Source organism: Monodelphis domestica, chromosome 2 (genome assembly GCF_027887165.1).
Source record: "Monodelphis domestica isolate mMonDom1 chromosome 2, mMonDom1.pri, whole genome shotgun sequence".
NCBI lineage: Eukaryota > Metazoa > Chordata > Mammalia > Didelphimorphia > Didelphidae > Monodelphis > Monodelphis domestica.
In genome coordinates, this window is record NC_077228.1 from 231534537 (window position 1) to 231562516 (window position 27980).

A 27980-nucleotide genomic window follows, 5' to 3' on the forward strand; every position below is an offset into this window, starting at 1 on the left:
ACGTCCATTGGTCAGTGGAGCCCAAGCCTGGGGTCATGATTAGTCTGCATGGCCACAGTCCAAGGGGGAGGTTCCCGCACGGAAGTACTTGTTCCCTGCCTTGGTTATGAAGCTGCTCCAGCTGCGGGGCGGCTGCCTAAGATCGGGGGCTGCTGCTGTTGCTGCCCTCTTCGGCCCGGCAAGTACCGGAGAATCGGGGAGGGGAGGATGGATTGAGGGCTGATGGGATAAGGCCTAGCGAGCCAAAGTGCAAAGATTACGCGGTGTTTCGCGCAGGCGCTGGGTCTCGAGACAAAGCTGATGGTACCACTTGGAGCGTCACGGACCTACGGGAGGACGGGGGTGGGGATTTGGGGTTGGGGTTAGAGTTGGTTGGAGGGTGGGGGGGGGAGATAGTGGCAGAGGCAGAGGCAGGGGGAGAACATGGGCCAATAGACCTCTCCGGGGCCTCAGTCTTTTAATAATAATGGTGATAATAACAGCCATTTTGTAAATAATAATAATACTAACAGTTATCAATAATAGCCAATAGCGCTTACTATGAGGTAAGCGCTTTACACTTACCTCCATTGATTCTCACAACCCTTGAAGGGTAGATACTGTTATTTTTTATTTATCCCCATTTTACAGATGAGGAAACTGAGCCAAGATCCAGGGTCACATACCTAGCAATAATAATAATAAGGATAATGAGACTAATAGCTCCCACTAGTGCCAGACACTGTGCTAAAAACTTTGTGATTATTATCTCATTTGATTCTCAGAATGATGCTGAGAGGTAGGTGCTGCTAATTATACCTATTTTACAAGAGGGGAAGCTGAGGCAAATAGATTTTTTGACTTGCCTGGAGTCACACAGCTAGTAAATATTTGAGTATTTGAACTCTTTAGTGGTCTATCCACTGAGCCACCTATATGTTGTTCTGTTTGGAAGGAGGATTATTACAAGGGTGTGCTGAGAAGGAAATAAGTTTAATTTGCATTTACTAACCTGTTCTCCCTTTCTCAAGTCTAGACAAACAACAATAAATAAGAAAACAATAAACCATGTCCTAATTTGTAGCATTTGCCAGTTCTCTAGATGTAAATGTTCACCCTGAAAATTTTATCAATGGGCAGTAAGAGCTGGTGCCAGCATACCACTCTACTAATTGTTTTGTGTATAGAATAGTGAATATCCTTTAAAGACCCGAAGGATCCAGGAACTCACCAGGGCCTTAGGTACTCTGATGACAGGGCCATACTTAGTTACTCTAGCAGTACAGCATTCTCAGCTCCCCACATACTAGGCCTCTAACATCTCCTCTGTGCTAAGTATTTGTCTAGGGAGGCCATAGAGAGGCACTTGGAGACAGGAGAGCTGGGCATTAATCTTCTAAGCAGTTGTATGAGCATGTACAAATCATTTCATTTCTCCCAGTCTTAGTTTCCTCATCTATAAAAGAAATGGCTTTATATTTTTCCTGCATATGCAGTTTTATAATATATATGTATTTCTGTAACCCTCAGGAGCCATTCCAAATCTGTAGTTGTGCTAGGCACTTGGGGTTCCCTGGAATTTCCAACAGGTACTATACAAGAGGCCTTAGCAGGAGCAGCAGGACTTTTGGGAAGAATGAGACAGGCCAAGGATCTGAAGCAGGCCCTCCAAAAAGCAACATGAAGACTGATCCATTACCCAACCAAAAAGCTTCCTCTCACTCTGATGGTGGTTCTTCAGAATCCCCATATCCTCCGCCTCCTATATTGCCACCCCCTACAAACTGCTGCATGAGTGGCTGTCACAATTGTGTATGGATTGAGTATGTTGAGGAACTCTTACAACATTACAAGGATGGTGGGGCCAAAGCATTGGCTGCTGTGGATGAACATATCCAAGATGAGAATATCAAGACCTTTATCAAGATGGAGATCCAATTCAGAATGAGAGAAAAAGACTGATGTGCATCCCAAGTGGAAATGTTTTCCACCTGTCATCTCTCCAGGAACTGCAACTACCTCTAGTGATTTTTTTGCTCCCTTTTCAAGGGGTTTTCAGAGAAGAAATGAATATTAATAGGATGGATATTATATTGACTTTGCCTGAAAATAAATACTCCCTTCCCTGACATGTCACCTAGAAGTGTATGTCTTCTGCTAACTGTTTCTTTTTGAGGCGTCATTCTTCAACATCTAAAACTACCTTGGCAACTTTTTAATCTTCCTATAACTTCATTCTCAAATAATAAATTATCAAATATATGACTTTGTATAAAAATGTATAGGTATTAGACATAAAAGGAGATATAAGTAAGTTAGAAGAACAGGGAACATATTACCTATCTGATTTATGGATAGGAGAGGAATTTATAAGTCAACAAAAGATGGAGAGCATTGTGAAATGTAAACCGGACAATTTTGAATACATTAAATTGAAGTTTTAGTACAAATAAATGTTGCCAAGATGAGAAGGAAAACAGAAAATTGTGAAAAAAAATTTACAGATAGCCTGTTGAATAGAGGTCTCATATCTAACATATATAGAGAACTTTATCAAATTTATAAGAATAAGAGCCACCCCTCCATTGATAAATGGGCAATAGTTATGGATAATTTTTTGATGATGAAATCAGCCATATATAGGTATATGAAACAAATACCCTAAATCACTACTGACTAGAAAAATGCAAAACAAAACAGTTCTGAAATTTCTCACACCAATCCCATCAAAATGGCTAAAATACCAGAAGAGCAAAATGACAAATTTTGGAGGGCATATGGAAAAATGGGGATACTCATACACTTGGAGCTGTGAACTGATCCAACACATCTTGGAGAGCAATTTGAAATGACACCCAAAGAGCTGTAAAACTGTGTATACTCTTAGACCCTGCTGGGTCTATTTTCCAAGGAGATCAGGGAAAAAGAAAACCCAATTTTTTTTTTCTTTTCCAAAATAGCAACTCTCTCTGTGTTAGCAAAGAATTGGGGATGCTCATCATTTGGGGAATGGCCAAACACATTGTGGTATATGATTGTGATGGAGTACTATTGCCCTGTAAGAAACAATGAGCTGGTTAATTTTTTACAAACTTGTAAAGAACTATATGGGATAATGAACAATGAAATGAATAGAATTGAGAACCTCATACAGAATTAATACTGTATACACTGTGAATATTACATATAGAGAGTGAACTGCAAGACTTAATTTGCATGAACATGTTTGTCTCCTGGATGATGCCATGGGGAAGGTGAAGAGAGACTAGGACTCTTATAGATAAATTCTGTTAATTAAAAAAAATGTACAGGTACAGTCTCTTCCAAGGAGCTAAAATGAATGCACAGACTTTTATAGGTTACTGAGACAAGATAAAACTGAAATCATGTACAATAAAGCACTGTTCAAAAGCATCTACATTACCATAAATATAATTCAGCCTAGGTCCATCAACAATTAATTAAATGTTCACGATGGGCTAGTTACATATATTGTATTTGTGGGGAACAATACACTCACGGGGAAGGGAGAGCTAGAAGCTTGCTATTTTTGTCAATTTGGAGGATGTGGAACATTGAGGGCTTTTACTTAATATATGCCAGGCCTTGTGAAAAGGACAAAAAATGAAACATCCACTAACCTACCCTTAAAGAGTACCTGTTCTTAAATATATACAAGATTGTCACAGGCAAGGTCCAGCCTCACTTGCGACTTCAGGGGTTCCAACAGGTGGCAAATGATCAGTTAAGAAAATAACAAACGGAAGACAGCTGTATCTTTAAGGCCATGGGAATATTTTACATCTGATAGCTGATCCGCCATCTCCAGGCCTGGTGTTTATTTTTATACCCATTTTCTTGGCACTCTGAATCTTAAAATTTCTCAGACTCTACCTTGGAACATCTTAAGGTTATGGTTAAGGTTATTCCCCATTTAAACAATGGAGGTCCTTGATCAGGAATGTATTGGGAACTTTAAAATTACTCCACCCATACTTAGGCATACTTTAGGGGAAGATAAAGTTGTAAAACTCCTTAGTGAACAATGAAGGTACTTAACTCATAGTGAGACTAAAACCTTAAGCTAGGTCTATTTTTAGATCTAATACAAAAGGGTGCTAAATACCTATGAAGGTCAAATTAATCACTAAAAGGTCAGGCAACTTGCAAGGGGCAAGCTTAAGAAAGAGTTGTTAAGTACTCAGAAGATATAATCTACCCAGAGAAGGTGAGAACTAAAAACTAAAAATGGGCTGTCCTAGGAAAAGTATCTACTGTGATTGGTAGACGTGAAAATCTAGGGGAGGTGACACAAGAGAAATTTCTCTTTAAAAGGAGCTATCTGAATCAGTTCAAGGTAGTTCAATTTAATTCAGCTTTGGAAGCTGAATTGGAGGTCAGGAGTCAGAGGATGCTGCTGGGTCTCTGAACACTAGAGTTTTGCTTGGAAAGATCTTGTGAGTGATTAAAGACTGACTTAGTTTCTCTCTTAAAGAGGAAGGCCTAGCCTTTTCCTACTATTTCCTCTTACTCTGTCTCTTTCCCTTTCCTTAATTCCTTCATTTATATTAATTAAAATCTCCATAAAACCCAGCTGACTTGGGGTATTTCATATTTGGGAATTTTTCCCACGGCGACCACTTATTTTTGATATAAAATCAAGACGCTAAAAATTATCTTTACAGTTTGGGCAATTCACAGTCTTGAAACCCATATTTTCACGGTTACAGAACATAGATACATTACCCAAGACACATGTCCAAAGAGAGATAATTGGAAAAGTGATACATTAACTTTTAACAAATCACTTGATTAACATTTTATATTCTTGTAATGTGATTATAGATAGCATAAAGATTTCACACAAGATAAATGAGTTTTGTCACAGGTAGCTTAATTTTCTCATTACCCTGTGAGGAGTTTTGAGCTTACAAACAATCAAGGAAAATTACTTATTGCCTTTAATAAAAGGGAATAATCAATCAAGAGTTCTTAAAAGACAATTCAACAATCATATCATTGAGGTTGAGGGGTACTGGAACACAATTCAGATTTAATATTAGACTGGTCATTTTTCAGGGTTTAATAGAGAGTTTCCCACTGGCGAATTACTGGTTTGTGAAGTTGAGTCACTGAGGCATATTGAAGCTTGGTGTACCTGTACGTTTTGTACAGGCCTTTGTGATTGATTTGTGTGTTGGCTTCATGAGAATAAGTTTCTCTGAGTGGGAAAGTTCTGGGCTTGGCCTATAGCTGCAGTTTTACTGAGGATTATGTGCCCAAGTAAAAGTTAACTCATGAGTCTTGGTGTTGGATTTGAGGGTCTGATCTTTTGGTGATGTTTTAGAGAATTAGGGTACAGGTGTTTTGCTCTTGCATTATTCCTTCTGAGACTAGGGGTAATAATAATCATGTCAATTCCATAGGTAAGGGATATTAATGAGAGAGGTTATGCAAAGGGGATAGAGTGGGCAGTCACATCTTGCCAAGGGCCACTCTGGGGCCTCCTTAGCTACCACGCGTGACTCTGTCAAGGTGTCATGGCCTGATGGATCCCAGCACAAGATATATTCAAAATAAATAAAGCTAAATTCGGGCAAGGGCATTAGCCCCTGGGGAACATGGGGAAAGTTTTATGTAGAAAGCATCATTTGAGCAGGGTTTTGAAGGAAACAACTTTCTAAGAGATGAAGGTGAAGAGGATGCATTTCAGGCCTGGGAGACTGTGATAATGGAGCATTATAGAAAGAAAAACATGAAGTTTGTAGCATGTGGGAAGGGGGAGTAATATGTAATAATGTTGGAGTCAGATTGCAATGAGGTTGTTGTTGTTTTTTTTTGAACCCTTACCTTCCGTCTTGGAGTTAATACTCTATATTGGCTCCAAGGCAGAAGAGTGGTAAGGGCTAGGCAATGGGGGTCAAGTGACTTTCCCAGGGTCTGCAATGAGGTTTTAAGGAACTCTAAAGCTTATTTTGATTCTAGAAGCAATGGGGAACCCAAGAGTATATTTGGCAGCAATATGGAGAAAAAAGCCCTCAGCCTTAGTCATTTCCATTGAGGAACTCAGACTCTTCTTCCCACTCCCAAGTAGATTTTTAAAAAATGGGAATCCTAGGAGCAGTTAGGTGGCTCAGTGGATTGAGAGACATGAAGCCCTGGATTCATATCTAGCCTCAGATATTAACTAGCTGTGTAACCCTGATCAAGTCACTTAACCTCCATTGCCTATCTCTCACAACTCTTCTGCCTTGGAATACAGTATTGATTCCAAGACAGAAGGTAATTTTTTTTAACGGGGGCTCCTGTTGTGAAAATACTTGTGATTTTTTAATCTTGCCTTTCTCCAATCTTGCTCTTCCACACCCCTTACTCTTGCCTGGTCCAGTCCCCTTTTGTAAATTCATTCCTATAATCTTTCAAACTAAAAAACTTGTATTTTCCAAATTGATTAGGGATTCCTATCTGTGACCTCAAAGATAGGACAGCAATTAGACTCATGAGCCACATCCTACCTCTCCACATAGTACATTTGAATTAACCAGATGGAATGAAGAGGAACCCAGGAGTAGTAACAAGAGTATAACTTGTAACACTAGCAATGTTGTTCAGTTGTGTTTGACTCTTCATGACCACATTTGGGGTCTTCTTGGCAAAGATACTGGAATGGTTTGCCATTTCCTTCTCTAGTGGATTAAGGCAAACAGAGGCCAACTGAATTTACCCAGGATCACATGACTATTGAGTAACTGAGGCTGGATTAGAACTCAGGTCTTCCTGATTCCAGACATAGTGTTCTATCCACTGAGACACCTAGCTATCTCACACCAATTGTGTACCTTGGCATAAAGATCATTATACCCAAGGCTCCCTGGCAGCATCTTTTCCCAGCTCTTTCCAGTCCTACTTTTAGATTCTCAATGGTGTTGGTGAACTGTCCCAATTTTAGAGGCATCAGCTATTATCCCAATTTAGGAAGGATCGTAGATGCTGTTGGAGTACTTGCTTTAGTATTTCCAGGGTAACTCTCTCTATGTCTTTCCATTAAAAATGCTCAATGAAAGGGCCTACTGCTTTCAACATTGACTAGTTCATTTAATTCTTCGGAAAAAATCCTGCAACAGATCCTAGGAACAAAAAACCCACAATAACAACCAATTCTATCCATAACTGCTTATAATTGTTTTAATCATGTTTGTGAATTCATCAGTCCTGCTACAAAGGAAACCTCTTGCTTTATAATTGTATAATTGCTACGAAGTGCTTCAACTGCAAGTTGATTTCTCTGGGTTTTAGTTTCTTCATCTCTAGGGAATTAAACTGCATGATCTCCAAGATCCCAACATTAAACTAAACCTATGAGCTTATGATTACCTTGGTAATAACTTAATAAATTATTTAAACTTCAAAGAATTTTAATACTGTCAAAGGGAGAAGGGATCTAGTAAAATAGTCTCTAAAAACAAAAACAAAAACAAAAAAACAACCCTTACCTTCTGAATTAGAATCAATATAAGTGTCTTTTCCAAAGTAGAAGATCAGTAAGAATTAGGCAATTGGGGTTAAGTGACTTAGCTACTGTCACACAGTTGTCTCACACAAGTGTCTGAGATCACATTTGAACCCCAAACCTTCTGTTTCCAGGCCTGGCTCTCTGTCCATTGAGTCATCTAGTTGCCCAGGGTACCCACATGTTGAGAAATGGCAAAACAAAATGTGGTATATGAATCTAATGGAATATTGAGTAATAAGAAATAGCGAAATGGATAGTTTCAGAGGAAAATAGGAAGATCTCGTTAAACTATTGCAGAGGATAGTAAGTGGAATTAGGAGAACAATTTCTGTGATGATGGATTGCTAGTTAATTTATGGAGTAAAGGAATGAAACCACACAGGGGTCCCTCTTGGTTGAATGGGGGAGGGCATACATAGTTTTTTGCTAGGAAAGACCACAATGGCAGTATAGAGAGTACACAGGTAAACAGCACTGAAAATACAAGGACAAATGATGCAAGAAGGGAGATACAGAGGTAGAAAGTGTGGGTGGGAAGAGAATGGGAAGGGGAGAGTGGAATAACCTTAGATCAGAGTTGGAAGTACACCAGTAGCATGGACTTCAATGGAAGTTGAAGAGTATTGAGGGGCAGGAGTTTGGGGGTTTCATTTTTTAGGTTTTTGGTGAGAGATAGACTAATTTATTTATGCCACCTTGGGGTTATTAGTTCATTGGCATATCCATATCATCTCAAGATTTGATATTCTGCTGTTCTTACTGAGGTTATCTGGAGCTTAAGCTTATGGACCATGAGTAGTTAGCAAAACCAAAGGGCCTTTACAATCAAGTCTTAGTTGGCTTTCCCTAATTTAGCACATGGTTTCAGGATGTGACTAGTTAATTTATGAGATAATTTACAAGTGACTATTATGTTCCCTTCACTATGGGACTGTCTTTAAGTAACTTCTAGGTTTCCCTTTGCAATTTTACTGCAACTATTGGTATTGTTACTTTATAATTGCCACTTACAAACTTTATACTAACTAGAAGTTGGGTGATGATCAGGGAGAACAAAACAAAATATAATTTTAACACAAATGACATAATAGAGAAAAATAACTTTGAAAGACTTTAGAACTTGGAGGAATGAAGATGAATAACACAAACCACCTCCAACCAGAGAGAGGGGAAGGAGTTTAAATGTAAGAATGAAGCATTCACTTTTATATAAGGCAAATATGGGAATTTGTTTTGCCAGATTATGTATATTTATTATGATTGTTGGGGGTGGGGTAGGGATGAGTTGGAGTGGCAGTTGGAGGGAGAGGTATAAGTACTTGTAAAAGTAAATGAATTAAAAAACAAATTGATATTTCTCTCTACTTGCCACATTATCAGATTTCTATCCCAGCAGTAGATAGAAATACTTTTACTTGGTCAAAAGAGCTTCCACTGCGTGCAAATGATTTTTATATCAGATGATCACACTGAGAATTGGTCATTTGTTCATGTGAGCACTCCCTCTGGCAATGAAGTTTACAATTCTGTTGTGCCAGGTGGATAGACTTCATTTCAAATTTCTGTGGCCAAAATAATTCATTGCTTGATGGCTAACCTTTCCAAACATAGGTAGGCTGGTCCCTGGATGGCATTTACACAGTCCATAGATAAACCCAAACTCAGTCTTTTCCAGCTTGGTAGGATCTGTCATAGTCTATGCTCCACTGGTACAGCTTTCAAGGATTGTAAATCTTGAAATCTCTCAGACTTGTGAATGTTAAAAATTTCCCCATCGGGGAATTCTTAATTGGAACAAATTCCCTACTGAGAAACATTCTCCATTTTGATGTGAGAACTCGCCAGGATCAGAAATGGGAGGACCTCTACTCCACCAGTACTTAAGACTGCTTTAGGGGAGAAAAGTCATTGCTAAACAAAGAAAGTACTTGGATCCATGCTTATGGTGGGGCAAGGAGTTCTTTGAGCCAGTCCTGTTTTTAGAATTGATACAATGAGATGCTAGGTACCTAAAAGGGTCGGGCAAGTTTTGTCTTAATGAGATTAGGTGACTCAGCTGTGTTTTCACTGGTTCAGACTTACTGAGGAGATTTGTTGACTTAGCAGGAATTCAGATGGGCAGTCCTTTGGAAAGCGTCTACAGTGATTGGTAGATGTAGGGATTTAGGGGAGGTGACATGGGAGAAAAACACCTATATAAGAAAAAGCAGAATCTCTTGAGGATATAGAGATCCTTTTGGAGAAATCCTTTTGGAGGATCTCTGATGAGGATCGCTTGGGAGCTCTCTCTGGTGAAGTCAGCTGAGATGGAGCTGGCCTGGTGTCACTAGAATCCTTGTTTAGGCAGACCTTGTGGTGAGTGTTAAAAGACTGACTGACTGATTTCTCTCTTAAGACTCAGGTCTAGGCCATATACTTATTCCTTTCTTACTCTCTCTCTTTCTTTGATTACTCATTGTATTGTTAATTAAAATCTCTATAAAACCCAATTGACTTGGGTATTTGAATAATTGGGAATATTTCCCTGGTGACCACCTTATATTTGATTTAAAAACCAAGACACTGTAGTGAAACATATTTTCTGTGGTCAAATTTACTCACCCTCCCTTATATCTATCACAATTTATATCTTCCACCATTTTAACTCACTACAGTTTAAGACCTCAGCTATTTAAAATCTCACAGGATCCAGAGATATCATCTTCACAACTCAAAATAGGCATCATTCCAGTGAAAGATCTGATTCCTATGTGATATATACATTTAAAAATCACTTCTTTATACATTCCATACTAGGCCATCATGCACACTAGCTTATATTTGATCACCTTGGGGTTCTTAGACATCACAAACATCACTATCAGTACTTGAAGTGAAATAGAATCAAGAAGGAAAGGCAGTGTATTACAATAGAAAGACTAATGGTTCTGGTGGCAAAGAATCTGGGTTCAAATTTTGCCTTGGATATTCTCTTTGTGATATTAGGTAGGTCACCTAATACCTCTGATGTTCAGTTCTCTCTGCCATAAAATGAAAACTATAAACTAGATGGCCATTGCTGAGATCTCTTCCAAGTTTTTATATTGATGACCTATAATGGAAAAGGTGGAGTATTATTACTCTGGGACTTTTTTAAAGCTCTTAAACCATCTTGATGCTTTTTTGTAATTATTTAAGTCTGGGTTTCTGCATAATAAATCTTTCTATGTCACTTAAAAAATCTTCTAGGAAGGAATTCCATGTGAACTGAAATGACCTCCAGGAATTGATGCAGAGAGAAAGGAGCAGAACCAGGAAAACATTATATACAGAGACAGATACACTTTGGCACAATTGAATACAATATGTGGGGTGTCACTTATGGACTTCCTGACCAGCAGGGTCCCACAAGGGAAGGGGCTCACCTTTGTGATGGGACCCGAGGAGAGATAGTGTTAAGGTCCAGTTCGTCACCCACCACCATGGAAGACCCACAGACAATGCAATCAAGCAGGAGGTCCTTTATTCTGGTATACACCGGGGGAAGCTCAGCACAAGAGTTCCGCCTGCAGTTGTGAGTGCAGAGTCTTTTATACCCAATGCCTGACAGCATATCACTAGCCACCATACGTGGCCCACAAGTTTCTCCTGGAATCTATGTTTTGGGCGTCAGTACAAGTTTCTCCTGGACTCTACGTTTTGGGTGTCGGCACATTTAGGTTCCCTGACAGGGGTCTGTTGGTCAGATGTTCTATAGTGATATGTGCTGTACTGACCAAGCAGCTCCCTGCTTGGGGCTCCTTCATTCCCAACTTCTTTTTCTCTTTGGGGGGCAGAGGGGTGCCTGCCCACTGAGGCAGCTTGTGGCTCTCAGTCCGGGGCTCGCTAGGGGTCAGTACTTTTGTCAGAGAGCCAAACCCTGGATGGCATCCAGCCGGCCTTTCATGAACCGAACAAGGCGGTTAAAAACGCAGGGGCCAAATGTCAAGAGTAGGGTTAAGATTATGAGGGGGTCCTATAAGGAACATGACTAGGGAGAAGAATTGAAAAGGTGGGCGTACCAGGGGCTGGCAGTTTCCCTCTCCTTCTGTCAAAGCTTCTAGACCTTCTCGTAGCTTGCTCAGGGAGTCCCTAATAATCCCTGAGTGGTTAACATAGAAGCAACATTCCTCACCCAAGGCTGCACAGAGGCCCCCCTCCTTAAGGAAGAGGAGGTCCTGCTTGGCATAGTAGGTCACTCGGGGTACTATTGTGAGGGGGTGCAGCGGGCAGTGAGGGAGCTAGGGGAGACACAGGGCTGTAGGCCAGAACGGGGGCACAGCCAGTGCGCTCCTGCGGGTGGGGTAAGGTATCTCCCAATTGAGGGATACTCTGTGACAAGGGAGGGGGAAACCAAGAGGCGGGGGAGAAAGTGAAGTCATGGAAGCGAGTGGGTCATGTATTCCTTTTGCTAGCTGTCTCCCCACTGCTTCTAGTGAGTCCTGCCATCTGGCCAGCCCAGCCATCCATAGGGAAACCACACAGCCTCCCAGAGGACCAGAATCTCAGGCCCCACCTGGTTCAGTGCCCCCTGCCATCCCATCCCCTCCCCTCTCCAAATGTCTAAGGGAAAAAGGGCGGAGGTCCAGATCTTCTGTAGTTTCTTCAGTGCTGAGCCTGGGTGTAGAGCTGTCCCTACCTATGTGTAGGAGAGAGAGGGAGGGGAATAAGAGGGGGAGGGAAGGCTGCAGACAGTGTCTTTAGGGGCACGTCCTCAGTGGATTCCAGGGTCCTAGGTGGAGAACTGCCTGGAGATCTGAAGGGTGTCCTGTCACTCCTCTCGATTGGCAGACCAGTCACAAGGGGAAGTCAGCCCCTAAGATAGAAGTGTACTGGGGCAAATAGCATATAGGAACAGGACATTAATACAATAGCAATGAACATCACATATCTGCATTTGGGTATCTTAACCAACAGACTTCATCCTCAGAAATCATCTTCTGACAGGAACAGATCCCTTCCTGAGTTGTTTGCAGAGCTGGTATGTGATATTTCTGTTAAAGAATATATCCTATTGCAAAATACACATTAACTATAACATCTAAAAACACTGGAGTAACAATATCTTACAGATGTATTTCCTTACCCCAGAGGCTGGGGAAACCAAGAAGGCTGTGAGCTATCTTTCCAAGCTCAAGAACCAAACCTCAACTGTGGTAAATTAAGGCTACAAATACATGCCATCTAGGAATAAACTCCATCTATTTCTCAAAGCATGTTCCTAACAATTTGAGAATTCCCAATTATTAGGGTTGTTTGAGGAAATGGAAACTTTAATATCACAATTTGCATTATGTGCTGATCATGGGAATTGTCACGAAGGAAGAAGGCCCTGAAAGGGAAATATCTCCAAGTCACAAAAGACACACCAAGCAAGGCTGTCACTTGCCATTGTTGTTCCACTTGAGGATGGTCAGGAAAATTCAGTCCAAAGTGAGCCTTGGGCTGCCTTCTCTATAGCCATCTTAGGACTTTTTCTCTCCTTAGAGCACTTGCCACTGGATGCCAGAGGCCTTCTTTTCCTTAAAGGACAAGTCTCACCCATTAACAGCTCAGAGAAATTTGCTTATCAGCAATCCAGAAACAAATCTCCACACCCCCAAACAAGCCTTTAATATCCCTACAAGGCTGATCACTCAATTATTTTCATGTATTTACACATCAGGTGTAGTCACATGAGTGTTGAATTAAGTAGTTCCCTATAAACCAGGGCTGTATCATCTCCTGGACCTAGGCCATCTGAAAGACTAAGACAAGGTCATGCAGGAATCACTTCAGGGTACTGTCCAAAGAATCATGTGTGATTTTCCCACATACATTACTTTATATATTATCCCTAAGTTAAAGAGCCAATTATGAGAGCAGAACATTCATCTGTTCCCTTTCACCTTCTCTCTCCCTTTCTGTTCCTCCAAAACCCTCTGCTTAAAAGCAGAACACACCGTCCATTCCTCCTTTACAAACTCACATACTAAAGCTTTATGGACTTTAAATCAAAGTCCCTTTCTTCCAAATTCAAACCCAACATACCTCCCCACTTTCTCTAACATGCTTTTACTATCATAAGTCAAACAACCAGCCCCCTGGTATCACTTCAATTGCTAATCAGTAACCCCAAAGAATTCTGATTTAAAAAGATTACATCATTGAACAGTCTTTAGCATAGAGCTCAACCATTATAAATTTCAGTTCATAGTACAAATTGGTAGACTGAGGTAACAAACTATATGGTTGAGTCAGATTTACAGTGAGGTTTTTTTTTTAATATCCAAACGATACTTAAATACATTTTAGCAGCCACTCACATAACAATCATAAATTTCTGAGCAAGCATTTTCACATATATGCCATTTTTAACACCCTACCTATTCTTTGGCTATTGTTTGTCACATATATCCTTATACGGATCAAAATGTAATAAAAATATCAACCAACAATCCCCAGAACTCGTATGAGGTAACTTCATCAATTACATATCACTCAACTTATTTAATCATTCTGGACCTGGAATGTTTGTAGTAAGATTCCACAGCTGCAAACAAGCCTTTTTTTTTTTTTGGTCCGACAGGGCTGGCAACATTTGCTTGCTGGAGCACCTTAAAACCTCCATTTCTACAATTAAGATATACTCATCTTTAAGTTCTATCACACAGAGGTTGTTAACTCTTTGAAGCCCCTATGTCAGTTCATAATGTTATAAGTACTTCTTTCTCCTTCCTGGGTGCAAGGAAGGGGTTAATAGCTTCTGAGCAATTTTATCCCAAGGCTGCTGGCCTTGACTTAGATTTTATTACTTAGCAACCTTGGCCCATCCTTCTTTAACCAGTGAGCTCACAATAATGTAAAAGTTTGAATGTATCAAACACCCTTCATAATAATTTAGTCTCAGTGGATTTCAATTTGAACTCCACACTTCCAAATAACTCTGATTAAGTCCTTTAGCAATGAATGTTTCAGTGTAACCAAACTGAGGTGCAAAGCATTTACCTGTACTTTTCTCAAACCTGTCTAAAGTAGAATAGAACCTCCAGTTTAGTCTCTTTCTAGCTCAAAACATTGCTACATTCCTAATTTAAGTCCATCAACATTATTCCAATTTATAATTTGTTGTGTCTATTTCACACTAGAATTCATAATATCAATTAGTATCTCTATTCATTACTCTTATTGAAGTGGAGCACTTCATAAAATGAATCCAGACACCCCAAAATTCAATTATTAACTTACATAGATAGGTTATAAGACATAAAGTTATTTCCCTTCACATGTACTTAATCACTTTTCCCTACTTAGCTTCATGTTACCTGGCATTCCAGCCTGACCTCTTTGATATATCTGAAGCTAAACTGTATTTAATCCTCATGAAAAGCCCTCTCGATTACAGGGCTGGTTGAATTTGTCTTGTTAAGGGCACACAGGTTGCATGTTATATACCCTTAACCTATTTAGGTGGAAAACTTAATCCTCTTCATAATATAATGCATACATATTTAGCATTCACTCAGCATTACTAATTTCCAGCATTTGGCATCTAGATTACAAATTCCTTCCTATGCATTTTGCATTTTGCACATTTAAAAACAATTCATATAACCTTGATTAAAAACATTATTTAAAAATTTCCTCTTTTGTAAAACATCAATTCTTAGCATTTATCTCATTAATGCCATGCACAGATCAACCACTTTGAAAAAGAAAAAATATGTGTAATATAATTTCTTGCTGCTATTTATGACAGCACATATATTAAAATAAATGTGATTTGAAGGATTCCCAAATTCAAATTCTAGAAAAAGTTCTTTTCAACAACACAAGTTTTTCTGAATGACTTTTACATCTATAAAGTAGTCAGTACAAATTTCTGTCTATACAGAATAAACTTTCCTCTCTGCATCAGACTTGCTATCAATCACATTTACACAATTCTCAAATTCACTGAAATCATTATGCATCTCAAGGTTTAACAAAGCAAATTTCTAATCAGGAGTTTTGTTGTTCAATAAAAATCTGGCAACATTTCACATTTGACAAACAGTAACTACAATACATTACATTTGTACCGTATCAAAATCATTAGCAATTCACCCAGTTTGAGAATTAATTTTAAGAGAAAGTTTCTAACTGTGGAGTAAGAATCTCCCTTTTCTGCTCAGAATTTTCTCTCTTCCGCTCCTTTGGGGGCCCATCCAAAGGGAGAAGGAGGGAAAAATCATTGAATGGGTAATTGCACTCTCTCCCTCCCTGAAGCCTGTCACAGTGTTACTTTATCATAGCTTGCCTGGTTGGAACGCAGGCAGAGGGAGCAGGGGTGCAAAATCTATTCTCCTTTGTAACCCAGCATCCCAAACCCCCCCCCTTTTTTTTTCTTTCCCTTTAATCCAGCCACAACAAAGACTCAAAGAACCCTATAGGACACCCTCTCCCACACATCTACATACCTGCGTCCAAATACAGAAAGACACACAAAACAAACAGCAAAAGCCAGAAGACAAATTACAGAGACATGGACATGTAAACTCCCCAATCCTAGGAGCTTATTTTAAGATCTCATTTCTTGGCATGTACTTGTAAGGACTGTAAAACCTTGAGCAAGCTGTTTGACAAACAGGCTGATTTTCTATTATTGAGACCAAGAAGTTGCAAGGAAAAGGTTAACAACTGCCTAAAGTAGCTAGTTTTAATCAGGAAAGAAACCTGATACCCACAATTACTCATCAGTGGCCAGTTCCCTTTGGCTGTTGCCAGCTTCCTTCGGCTGCCTCTGGCTATCTGTCAGGGGCAAGCAGCCAGCGGCTGGCCACCTGATCCCTCTGTGTGGCAAAAAACCTCAGTGTGTCTAAAAATCACCTAGAGATCATGAGGCGTCCCCCAGTCTCTCCTAGGGGTTCAATATCTTCCCAAAAGGGGACTCAAACCCCTTTCCCTTCAAACCAGTTGAGAGCAGTGCCCATCTGGCAGAGACACGGAGCTCCGCGCTCACGCTCAGGGCTCTCTCAACCTGACAGAGACTTTAACTCCATATGGCAGAGTCAGACCTCTGTCCTCAGGGGCCTCTAACCACCTGGAAGTTCCAATCTCAGCACCTGCCCTGGACCGTATCCTTTCCCCACTGCTGATCACAGACGCTTCCTCAGTTTCCTGACTGGCCTTCTCTCGAAGGACACAGAAAGGGTCGGACGGATGCCGGGAGGCTTCTCGCCTTAGAAAAAGGCGGGCCCTGGGGCTTGGCATAGGGGCTCTTGTTTAAACCGCAAGAACGAATGCCCCACTGAGCCTTATGCCCATCAGGGGTCCTCGTCTCCCCCATACACATTCGGTCACCATTCGCACCCACAGCCACACAACACTCAGCTCACCTGAAGATCCGGTCCAAGGCAGTGCCTTAGGTCCTCCTGTCTGGGGGGTTCCAAGGTGGAGGGGTACCAGTGAGCCCCCAAATGTTAAGTTCCAGTGTGTCACCCACCACCAAGGAAAACCCACAGACAATGCAATCAAGCAGGAGGGTCCTTTATTCTGGTATACACCAGGGGAAGCTCAGCACAAGAGTTCTGCCTGCAGTTGTGAGTGCAGAGTCTTTTATACCCAATGCCTGACAGCATATCACTAGCCACCATACGTGGCCCACAAGTTTCTCCTGGACTCTACGTTTTGGGCGTCGGGGCTCCTTCAATAGGAACCGAGAACCAGGGTGGAAATGAAAGACACCGACAAGTCAGTGGTTGGATAGGGCAGGCAAACCTATGATACTCCCCTTGATAGGAAAGTATACAAAGCATGGACAATAAGGATTGGATAGTGGGGTGAGAGTAACACCTTTTTGGGCATATAGATTATAACCCGCACTTTCCCGGGTGAGTGCTCCGAACATGTTAATGAGTTTGTCTTAGGCAACAGGCCGCGTGGTCAGGTCAAGGTTACCTTCACAAACCTTATCGGTAAAACCTTATGCTTGGAGACACAGTCGCCATACAGTCATTTATGATTCATAGATGTGAATGTGCTTGGGATGCTACACAATAGACTTCTCTACTAGTAGCAATACAATGATCCAGGACAATTCTAAGGACTTATGAGAAAGAACACACTCTCCACATCCAGAGGAAGAACTGTGGGAGTAGAAATGCAGAAGAAAAACAACTGCTTGATCAGATGGGTTGTTGGGGATATGATTGGGGATGTAGACTCTAAGTGATCACCCTAATGCAAATATTAATAATATGGAAATAGGTCTTGATCAATGACACATGTAAAACCCAGTGGAATTGCTCATTGGCTATGGGAGAGGGGGTAGGAGGAGAGGAGGGAAAGAACATGATTCATGTAGCCATGGAAAAATATTCTTTATTAATTAATTAAAATTATTAAAAAAAAATCTTCCAGGAATCTGCTATGCCTGCTAGAGAAAAGGAGTATAGTAGAGAAACAGAAAAAAACCTACTCTAATTCTGGTAGTTAAGGAGTGAGAGCAAAATTTCTTTCATTTGTACTTAAGTGATATATTGAAAGTTATTTCCAGAATACTAAATATCCTTAAGTCAGCACTGGTTTGATTAATTTTGCCTCTGTTTATGACTTATTAAAAGTAAGTCAGGGACAGGTAGGTAGCTCAGTAGATAGAGGTCCAAGCCTGGAGTTGGGAGGACCTGGGTTTAAATCTGGCCTCAGATAGTTCCTAGCTATGGGACTCTGGACAAGTAATTTAACTTGAATTGCCTAGCCCTTACCACTCTTCTGTCTTAGAATTGATGCTAAGATTGAAGAGAAGAGACCGAGAAGACTCTTGCATGAGAAAAAAAAACAGAAATAAATTCGTCTGTTTAAAAAAAATCCTGTGATTTCAGAGAGAGTTGGAAAAACCTATGTGAACTGAAGCAGAACCAGGAGAAAATTATATGCAGTAACTGTAATATTGTGAAACAATCAAACATGATAAATTGCTACTAAAAGTAATGCAGTGATCTAGGACAATTCTGAAGCATTTATGAAAAAGAATGCTATCCACCTCCAGAGAAAGAACTGTGGAAGTAGAAATGCAGATGAAAACATATGATTTATCACTTGTTTATTTGGGCATATGTTTGGGGGTTTGGGTTCTATAAGATTATTCACTTACAAAAATGAATAATATGGAAATATGTTTTACATGGAAATATATACATATAACTCAGAAAAAAATAAAAATTAAAAACCAAAACCAAAAAAGTCAATATGCATCAATAAAACCTTCATTCTGAAAAAAATTCTGGTATTATTCATGTTCAGTAGCCTCGCTTGGGCACCTGAAACAGTTATGTCTTTCCTTATTTACTCATTCCCCAAATCACTCTTGCCTTCCACTTTAATGCCCCCAATATACCACCTTATAAGCAAGAGCTTCCCCCATCTTTCACATTCCTGGACCTATTGTGGTCATAAGCATACACAAACTTGCATGTAATTCCTGTTTCTTCTATATGTCATTCTCAATCATTTGTAATATATATTTACAAACTAGGAGAACATCTTTAAGTTAATCTTTAAAGAAGGGAAGGACAATCCCATCATCAGGGAACATAATTAATTCCAGTGAGCATGTAACAGATTTAGTCATAGCCTTCACCATGAAAATTCCTAAGTCCATTCTGGGAGAGTCATTAATGAGATGATGGAATCTGAATTCTCAGATCTCACTAAGAAAATATGTGATGGAAGAAATTTAAATGTGGGTGAATAATTATTCTCTCCAACCATGATCATTACGTATAGTAGCAGAATTATACTGACCTTTCTCCTAGATGGAACAGTGTACCAGGAATCAGGAGAACATGGTCCTTATCTCTATGGCTTAATAGTCTCACAAACTTGAACAGGTCTTTTTACCTCTCTAGGCCTAGGTTACCTCATCTGTAAAATGGGGAGGTTGGACTAAATGATTTCTACATTTCCTTCTAGCTCTTGACAACTTAAGCTTCTGTGATTTCTGCAGTGTATCATAATAATTGATGTTAATCAATTAATTGTAGACTATCTCAGAAGCAAACATGATACATATTTTGAAAATGGGAAAACTGAAAGTCAGTGTCCCAGGTGCATTTTTCTAGGGCAACAGCAACAGTTTGCTAAATGAAGTCACTTTAAAATTTTTTTCTTTGCATTTCCAAAATTTAAACTTGTAGTATTATATAATTAATCTCTAGTCTAGAGACATCCTAGCTGCCTGGCACCTAAAGTGAATCATATTCCAGAAAAAAAGAAAAATTGTATCCCTTGCTCTCACCTTTTTCTTAAGTTGTCCCAGAATCCTTTTACCTGAGACAGAGCTGATATTTAAGGAAGATCTGTTGACAAGGCTTAGAAGATAATTAGAGGCTTAGGAGCAGGTGGGGGAGGTGATTCTCAGTTAAAAGAATAGTAAGATTGTGAAGAAAGGGGCCAAGGAAGATTAGAGGTGAAAAGGAGCAATAGGCCTTTTATGGAGGGAGACAAACACACCTGAGAGGGGACATAGTAACCTGGTCTATTGGAACAAATCTAGGATGGAGTGCAGGGAAGCCTTAGTTGTAGCTCCATTATTACTATGAAAACTTGTCTTGGTCTACTTGAACTAAAAAATGAGACTGTAAACTGTGTTTAAGAAAGACTATTGATTTATAGCTGATTTTTGTGGTGGCAAACAATTGGAAATTAAAGAGATGCCCCAATTGGGGAATGGCTGAACAAATTGTGGTATATGATGGTGATGGAACACTATAGTGCTGTAAGGAATGAGGAACCAGATGATTTCAGAAAGGACTGGAAAGACCTACAGAAACTGATGCAGAGTGACATCAGCAGAGCCAGGAGAACATTATACACAGTAACCGAAATGTTGTGGAACTCTCAAATGTGATAGACTTTGCTACTAACAGCAATACAATGATCTGGGACAATTCTGAGGGACTTATGAAAAAAGAATACTATTCACCTCCAGAGAAAGAATTGTTAGTGTCAGAATGCAGATGAAAGAAAAATACGATTTTTCACTTGTTTATTTGGATATATGTTTTGGTGTTTTGGTTTTAGAAGATTACTCACAAAAATGAATAGTAAGAAATGTATTTTGAGGGATAATACATGTATGACCCATATGATTAGCCTGCCAGCACTGGGAAGGGGAAGGGAAGGAAGGGAGAGAGATAAGTTCCATCATATAACTTAAGAAAACTTATATGGAAATTTGTTATTACATACAATTGATAAAAAGAAATATCTATTGGGTGGTAAAAAAAAAAAAGGCTTCATTGGTGAAACTGAACTCATACAGTAATTTTGGAGAGTAATCTGGAATTATACCCAGGGAGTTAAAAAACTCTGTATACCCTTCCACCCAGCAATACCACGATTGGGTCTGTTTCCCAAAGAGATCAGGAAAAAAGGAAAATAACTTATATGTTCTGAAATATTTATAGATGCTCTCTTTGTGGTGGCAAAGAATTGGAAACTGAGGAGTTGTCCATTCATTGGAGAATGGTTGAACAAGTTATGGCATATGATTGTAATGGAATACTAGTGTGCTCTAATCTCTTTTTATCTTTTAATTTAATATTTTATTTTCCCAATTACATGTAATAACAATTTTTAACACAGGTTTTCCAAAATTATAAGATCCAAATTGTCTTCCTCCCTTCTTCCCTTCCCCCTTCCCTGAAGTAGTAAGCAATTTGATCTGGGTTATACATGTATGATTATGTAAAACATTTCCGTGTTGGTTATATTGTGAAAGGATATTCATATAAAACAATACCCTCACCCCCCCCCAAAAAAAAACCCTCACAAATAAAGTGAAAAAGTGAAAAAGAGTATGTATGCTTCCATCTGTTCCATCAGTTCTTTCTCAGGAGGAGGATAGCATTTTTTTTTGTCTTAAGCCCTTCAGAATTGTCTTGTATCATTATTTTGCTGAGAATAACTAAGTCTTTCACAATTGATCATCTTACAATATTGCTGTTACTGTGTACAATGTTCTCCTGGTTTTGTTCACTTCACTTTGCATCAGTTTATGTAAGTCTTTCAAAGTTTTTCTGAAATCATCTTGCACATCATTTCTTATAGCACAATAGTATTCTATCACAATCATATACCACAATTTGTTCAGCCATTCCTCAACTGATGGACATCTCTTCAATTTCCAATTTTTTGTCACCACAAAAAGAGCCATTATATTGTTGTACAAATAGGTACTTTTCCTAAAATTAATTGTAATTTAATTACAATTTAAAAATTTTAGAATATGCAGTTTTAGTATCCTAATTTTGCCATATTCCCTCTAACATTTGTCATTTTCCTTTACTGTCATATTAGCCTGTCTGAGCAGGTTAATTAAAACAAACAATGGAAAGCCCTACATGAAATTATGAAAAACAAAATGAGCAGAACCAAGAGAACATTATATACAACAACAGAATTAATGTTTGGAGAATAACTTGTGAGTGTCCACCTCCACACAAAGAACAGGTAAATAGAAATAGAAAGGCATAGTTTATATCTACTTTTTTTATTTGGTCAAGCAATGCCTTTTCTAGTTTGGGAAGGGAAGGGAGAGAGAAACAGAGATACCTGGGAATTTTGATGTAATCAATGAACAAATAAATTATTTTTTTTAAAAAAGAGAAATACCCAGAGACAACTGAATAGAAAAGGAGATGCTCTGGTTCAGATGAACCAAATAAAAGTTGGCTCTTCGCCATTCAGTTTGACAAATATTTATTAAGAGTCTATGATGGGGAGGGGGAGGGGCAGCTTGGTAGCTCAGTGGATTGAGAGCCAGGCTTAGAGATGGGAGGTCCTAGGTTCAAATTTGGCTTCAGACACTTCCCAGCTGTGTGACCCTGGGCAAGTCACTTAACCCCCATTGCCTAGCCCTTACTACTCTTCTGCCTTGGAACCAATACACAGTATTGATTCTAAGATGGAAGGTAAGGGTTAAAAAGAAAAAGAGTCTCTGATGGGGACAATTGAGTGGCTCAGTGGATTGAAAGCCAGACCTATAGATAGGAGGTCCTGGATTCAAATCTAGCCTCAGATACCTCCTAGCTATGTGAGCCTGGACAAGTCATTTGACCCTACATTGCCCAGCCCTTATCACTCTTCTGCCTTGAAACCAATACATAGTATTGATTCTAAGATGGAAGAAGGTAAGGGTTTTTTGTTTGTTTGGTTTTTTTTTTTAAGTCTATGATGGAGGAGGTAAATGGAGCTAGGTGGCTCAGTGAATTTGGAGCCAGACCTAGAGACAAGAGGTCTTAGGTTCAAATCTAGCCTCATATACATCCTGGACAAGTTACTTAATTCCCATTGTCTATCCCTTATCATTCTTCTAACTTGGAACCAATATACAGTATTGATTTTAAGATGGAAGATAAGGGTTGAAAAGAAAAAGAACCCATGATTAGGCACTAGGGGGATACTTTAGTTGCAAAAATGGAGAAGACATAGATCCTTCTCTCAAGGAATTTACAATGGAATAGGATTAAAAAGATATTTACACAAATAACTGGTACAAGGGGGAATGGGAGAAGTGCAAAGGGTGCAGTCAAAGGGTTAGGGGAAGAAGCAATGTGTTAGATGAACCTTGAAGGAAGAAAGAGGGAAGAACAGGTAGAGATGGGGAAGGTAGGGGTTAGAGTAATTTTCAGGCCTATTGGAAATCTTGGGCATAGATATAGAGATGAGAGAGGGCAGGACAAGAAGGTGGGTCAGAGTAACCTATTTTGGCTCCTGCATAGAGTATACAAAAGAGCAGAATATGAAATAAACCTGGAAAGATAAGATGGAACCAAATTTTGCAGAGATCCCTGAATATAGGATCAAATATTTATATTTTTTATTTGCTAGAAGCCAGAGATTTTTGAGTAAAACAGTGATGTGATCAAAGCAATCTGTTAGGATGTAATATTATATGAGCAATGTGTAGAAAATGGAGTGGAGGAGGGATAAACCAGAGGGAGGATGACAAGTTGGAGATCTTTTACATTAGTACAGGGAAATCTCAGCACCAAAAAAACCCAACAACTTAATGATGGTAATTGTAGTAAGAAGAGAAAGGAAAGGAAAGAGGGGACTCACAACTAGGTGAGAGATAGGAAAAACTGTAGAGGTAGGAAGAATGAAACTCACCACTATCATTTGTTCTTTGCTGACATCATGCAATAGCTTTTCTCCTTTTAAGTTCATTAAAATTCTCTACCTTATTCAAATCATGGTGGCTGTTATATTATCTCCCACTTCTACCCAATCCATTCTTCTATCCTTTTTTTTTCTTTATAACTCTTACCTTCCATCTTAGAATCAATGTTATGTATTGGTTCCAAGGCAGAAGTGTGGTTGTGGGGAATCAAGGTGTTAACCTCCCCCCCCCCCAAATGCTCCCTCCTCTATTTATTTTGGAAGCAAGAAAGCCAAAAATGGAGAGGGGAACATGTCAGGAGAATTTAACTCCTGAGTTCTCAGTATAATGGGCTGTAATAATACCTGGTTAGGAAGAATCTAAGGCCAGATTTGAACCTAGGACTTCCCATCTCTAAGCCTGGCTCTCAATCCACTGAGCTACCAAGCTGCCCCTCCCCCTCCCCATCATAGACTCTTAATAAATATTTGTCAAACTGAATGGGGAAGAGCCAACTTTTATTTGATTCCTCTGAATCAGAGGATCTCCACTTGTTCCTTTTCTGTTCAGTTATCTCTGGGTATTTCTTTTCTTTAAAAAAAAATTATTTGTTCATTGATTACATTAAAATTCCCAGGTATCTCTGTTTCTCTCTCCCTTCCCTTCCCAAACTAGAAAAGGCATTGCTTGACCAAAAAAAAAAAAAGTAGATGTACTCTGTGCCTTTCTGTTTCTATTTACCTGTTCTTTGTCTGGAGGTGGACACTCACAAGTTATTCTCCAAATATTAATTCTGTTGTTGTATATAATGTTCTCTTGGTTCTGTTCATTTTGTTTTTCATAAGTGTCTGAGGCCAAATTTGAACCTAGCTCCTCCCCACTCCAGGCCTGGCTCTCTATCTTTTGTGCTACTTAGCTTCTCCTTTTCCAAACTTCTTAACTCTTATTACTTACCATATACTACTCTTTTTCTTTACTTTTTCAATTGAATTTATTTTTAATTAATTTTTCCAAATGATTTTAATAATTCAATTTAACTTAAAAAAAATCCTTACCTCTTTGAGTGATAATATATATAACCCAGTAGAATTGCTTGTCAGCTCTGGGAGGAGGGAGAGTAGAGGGAAGGGAGAGAACTTGAATCATATAACCACAGAAAAATATTTAAAAAAATAAAAATTATATTAAAAATAGCCTTACCTACCATCTTAGGATTAGTACTAACTTTTGGTTCCAAGGCATGACTCTCAATCACCTAGCTGCCCCCCAGAAGAGTAATTTTTTTTTAACCCTTACCTCCATCTTAGAATCAATACAGCATATTAGTTCCAAGTCAGAAGAACAGTATAGTAGGGCTAGGACATGGGGGTGAAGTGATTTGCCCAGGGTCACACAGCTAGAAAGTGTATAAGGCTATATTTGAGCCCAGGACCTCCTATCTCTGGGCCTGGCGCTCTAGCCACTGAGCCCCTTCGATGCCCCTCTTTTTTTTTTTTTTAAGGAGTTCATCTGACTTAGGGTGCTGGGTGAGGTGGGATAAAGCCTCTCTGTGTGGCAGACTTCTAGAAGGGCTGGAAATCAGGTTGGGAGAAATTAGGCCATCACATGATATGCCACAATAAACTCCAAGTGGATATCTAACCTAGATATAAAAGGTCAGAGTAAACAAATGGAATGAGATACCTTTCACAGCTGTGCATGATAAAGAGTTTTTGACCAAATAAAGGAATGAGAGAATCCCAGAAGATACAAAACCAAATCTGATTATATAAAACTGGAAAAGATTTTTTATGCAAATACAGTCAATGCTTTTATAATTATGAGAAAAACAGTCTGATGGACAAATTACCTAGAGAACTGATACATGAGAATAAGAGCCATATGTGAACAGAAAGATACGAGGTCAAAGGATATGACCAGGTAGTTTTTGAAAAAACTGCAAGCTATTGACACCCTAGGAAAATTGCTCCCTTAGATCCCCCCAGGTTTTAGCACTCCTCTTCTCCTAAATTCTTTGTGTTCCGTTGTTTTCAGGCATTTCTGACTCTTTGTGACCCCATTTGAGGTTTTCTTGGCAAAGATACCAGAGTGGTTTGTCATTTCCTTCTCCAGTTCATTTTAAAGATGAGGAAACTGAGGCAAACAAGGTTAAGTGACTTGTCTAGGGTCACACAACTAGTAAATGTCTGAAGCCAGTTTTGAACTCAAGAAGAGGAGTCTTCCTGACTCCAGAGCCAGCATTCTGTAAGTCTCTTTAAGTGCAGAAAGGGTTTTGTTTTTGTTTTTTCACTTTTCACTTTTGTCTTTGTATGTTAGCACCTAGCACAGTCATAGGTGTTGAACTGAATGAAGTATGGATGAAGACCTAGAGCTATAAGGTAGGTAAAGTGCTAGACTTCAAATCAGGAGAAACCTGGGATTGAATTCTGATTCTCATTCTATCTGTGGAAAAGTCATGTAAAAGGGGCAGAGAGGTGGCTCAGTGGATAGAGAGCCAGGCCTGCAGTTGGGAGGTTCAAATCTGGCCTCAAATACTTCTAGCTACTTAATCCTAATTTCCTAGTCCTTACCACTAGTCCTTACACCTAGTCCATATTTAGCATTGATTCTAAGACAGACCATAAGGGTTAAAAAAAAAGTCCTATAACCTCTATGAACCTTAGTTTTTTCATCTGTGAAATATGTATCATAATTTCTGCCATACCTACCTCCCAGTCCTATTCTGAGGGTTAAATGATATCATGCATATAAAGTGCTTTGCCAACTATGAAGTTGGTATAAATAGTGGCTATGGCCAAGTGGCAACTAGATGGTGCAAGGGATGGACCTGGAGTCTGTGTGACCCTGGGAAAGTAACTTCACTCTGCCTCAGTTTCTTCACCTGTAAAATGAGCTGGAGAAGAAAATGGCAAACTGCTCCAGTATCTTTGCCAAGAAAAACCCCAAACAGGGTCCTAACGAGTCAAACAAGACTGAAATGACTGGACAACAACTGAAATTGTTGGGAGAAAGGAAGAAAGTATCACTTTTCTACACATTCATCCATCCAGCCCTTGTTATACTCCTTTTCTAGTGGCTCCAACACTCTCCTCAAACATGACCACTGATTCTGCAGGTTCTTCCATGAATGAATGAAAGAAAAAAAACAGTTAATAAGTGCTTAACTATATGCATATGTGCTAAGTGCTGGGGATATATATCTAAAAAGAAAGGTAGTCTCTACCCTCAAGAACTTTATATTCTAATAAGAGAAATAACATAGAGAAGAGAACAGTAGCCAGGGACAGGTGTTTTGAACTGAGAAGTAACAAAGATAGTGAATGAAGCCACAAGATAATTGATTATAGATTTATTATAATATGGATTACATAATATATTCTATAACATTATTATATTATCATTATATATTTAAACCCTTACCTTCTGTCTTAGAATCAATGCCAATTTTGATTCTAAAACAGAATAGGGGTAAGGGCTAGGCAATTGGGATTAAATGCCTCCGTTCACATAGCTAGGAAGTGTCTGAGGTCACATTTGAACCTGGGTCGTCCTGATTCCAGGACTGGCTCTCTATTCTTCATATTACCTAGCATCCTCTAGATTATATATTAGAATGACCTTTCCAGGTAAGGTAATGTCGATTTTATTCTCATACCACCCCCTTCCCCAGAATGAACTCATTCAGAGCCTTTTCTCATTGTCCTCTCTTTAATCCTCAGCAGTGTCACTAAAAATCTCATTAGTGTCAGAGCAAGGAGAGTCATAATCCAATTACTCAGGAATAAAATAAATTGCAGGGGCTCTGAGTTACCCTGTAGGCAAAGTCAGGAAGGTATAAAGAACTGGTGGACAAAGTTGGGAAATCCTTTTACCATTTTTCTTCAATGGCCCACTGAATTCTGGCTTAGTAGTAGGTAAGTTACTCCACTGTATCCTTTTCTAGTTCCAGGTCCAGCACCTGGGGTGGGATGAAGAAGTAAGCCCCTGCTCAGAGTGTTTAATTTGGTGGGGGCTGTGGACCAGGTTTACCACCATTCTGCTACTTTGCCCCCATCTGACCATTATCTCTAGAAGCCTGACTCACTCTTACTTTTCCATTTGGGAGATTGCAGACCTTTCTAGGTCCTCTCATTCTGGTTCAAAGAGTTTTTGGAGGTTTTGGTTTTGTGATCCTCTGGACCCCTTAATATATGAACTCTGCTAGAACTGGATCTCTTGGCATTAATTCACTTTGGAGGAAGATAGTACAGATATCAGCAAAAATATCTTAGGGGTCCAAGGACAACTATATCTCAGAAGAGGGGGGAACTACATGTTAGTATAACTCAGATAGTCTGAGTCCCTGTG

The 27980-nt window shown here is 39.4% G+C and overlaps 2 protein-coding genes across 2 annotated transcripts in view; both read left to right on the forward strand.

Annotated features, from left to right (window-relative positions):
* The first annotated feature begins 36 nt into the window (after nt 1-36).
* Nucleotides 37-27980, forward strand: part of PDE6G (phosphodiesterase 6G) — a 33083-nt gene continuing 5139 nt past the window's right edge. Inside the window, exon 1 of the mRNA XM_007482870.3 lies at nt 37-178. The gene's annotated coding sequence lies outside the window, so the exon portion shown is untranslated. The remainder of the gene's footprint in view (nt 179-27980) is intronic.
* OXLD1 (oxidoreductase like domain containing 1) lies at nt 198-3393 on the forward strand. Its single transcript, XM_016430723.2, has 2 exons — nt 198-342; nt 1510-3393. Exons 1-2 carry the CDS (start codon nt 301-303, stop codon nt 1939-1941), a joined length of 474 nt encoding a protein of 157 aa, XP_016286209.1. The 5' UTR covers nt 198-300; the 3' UTR covers nt 1942-3393.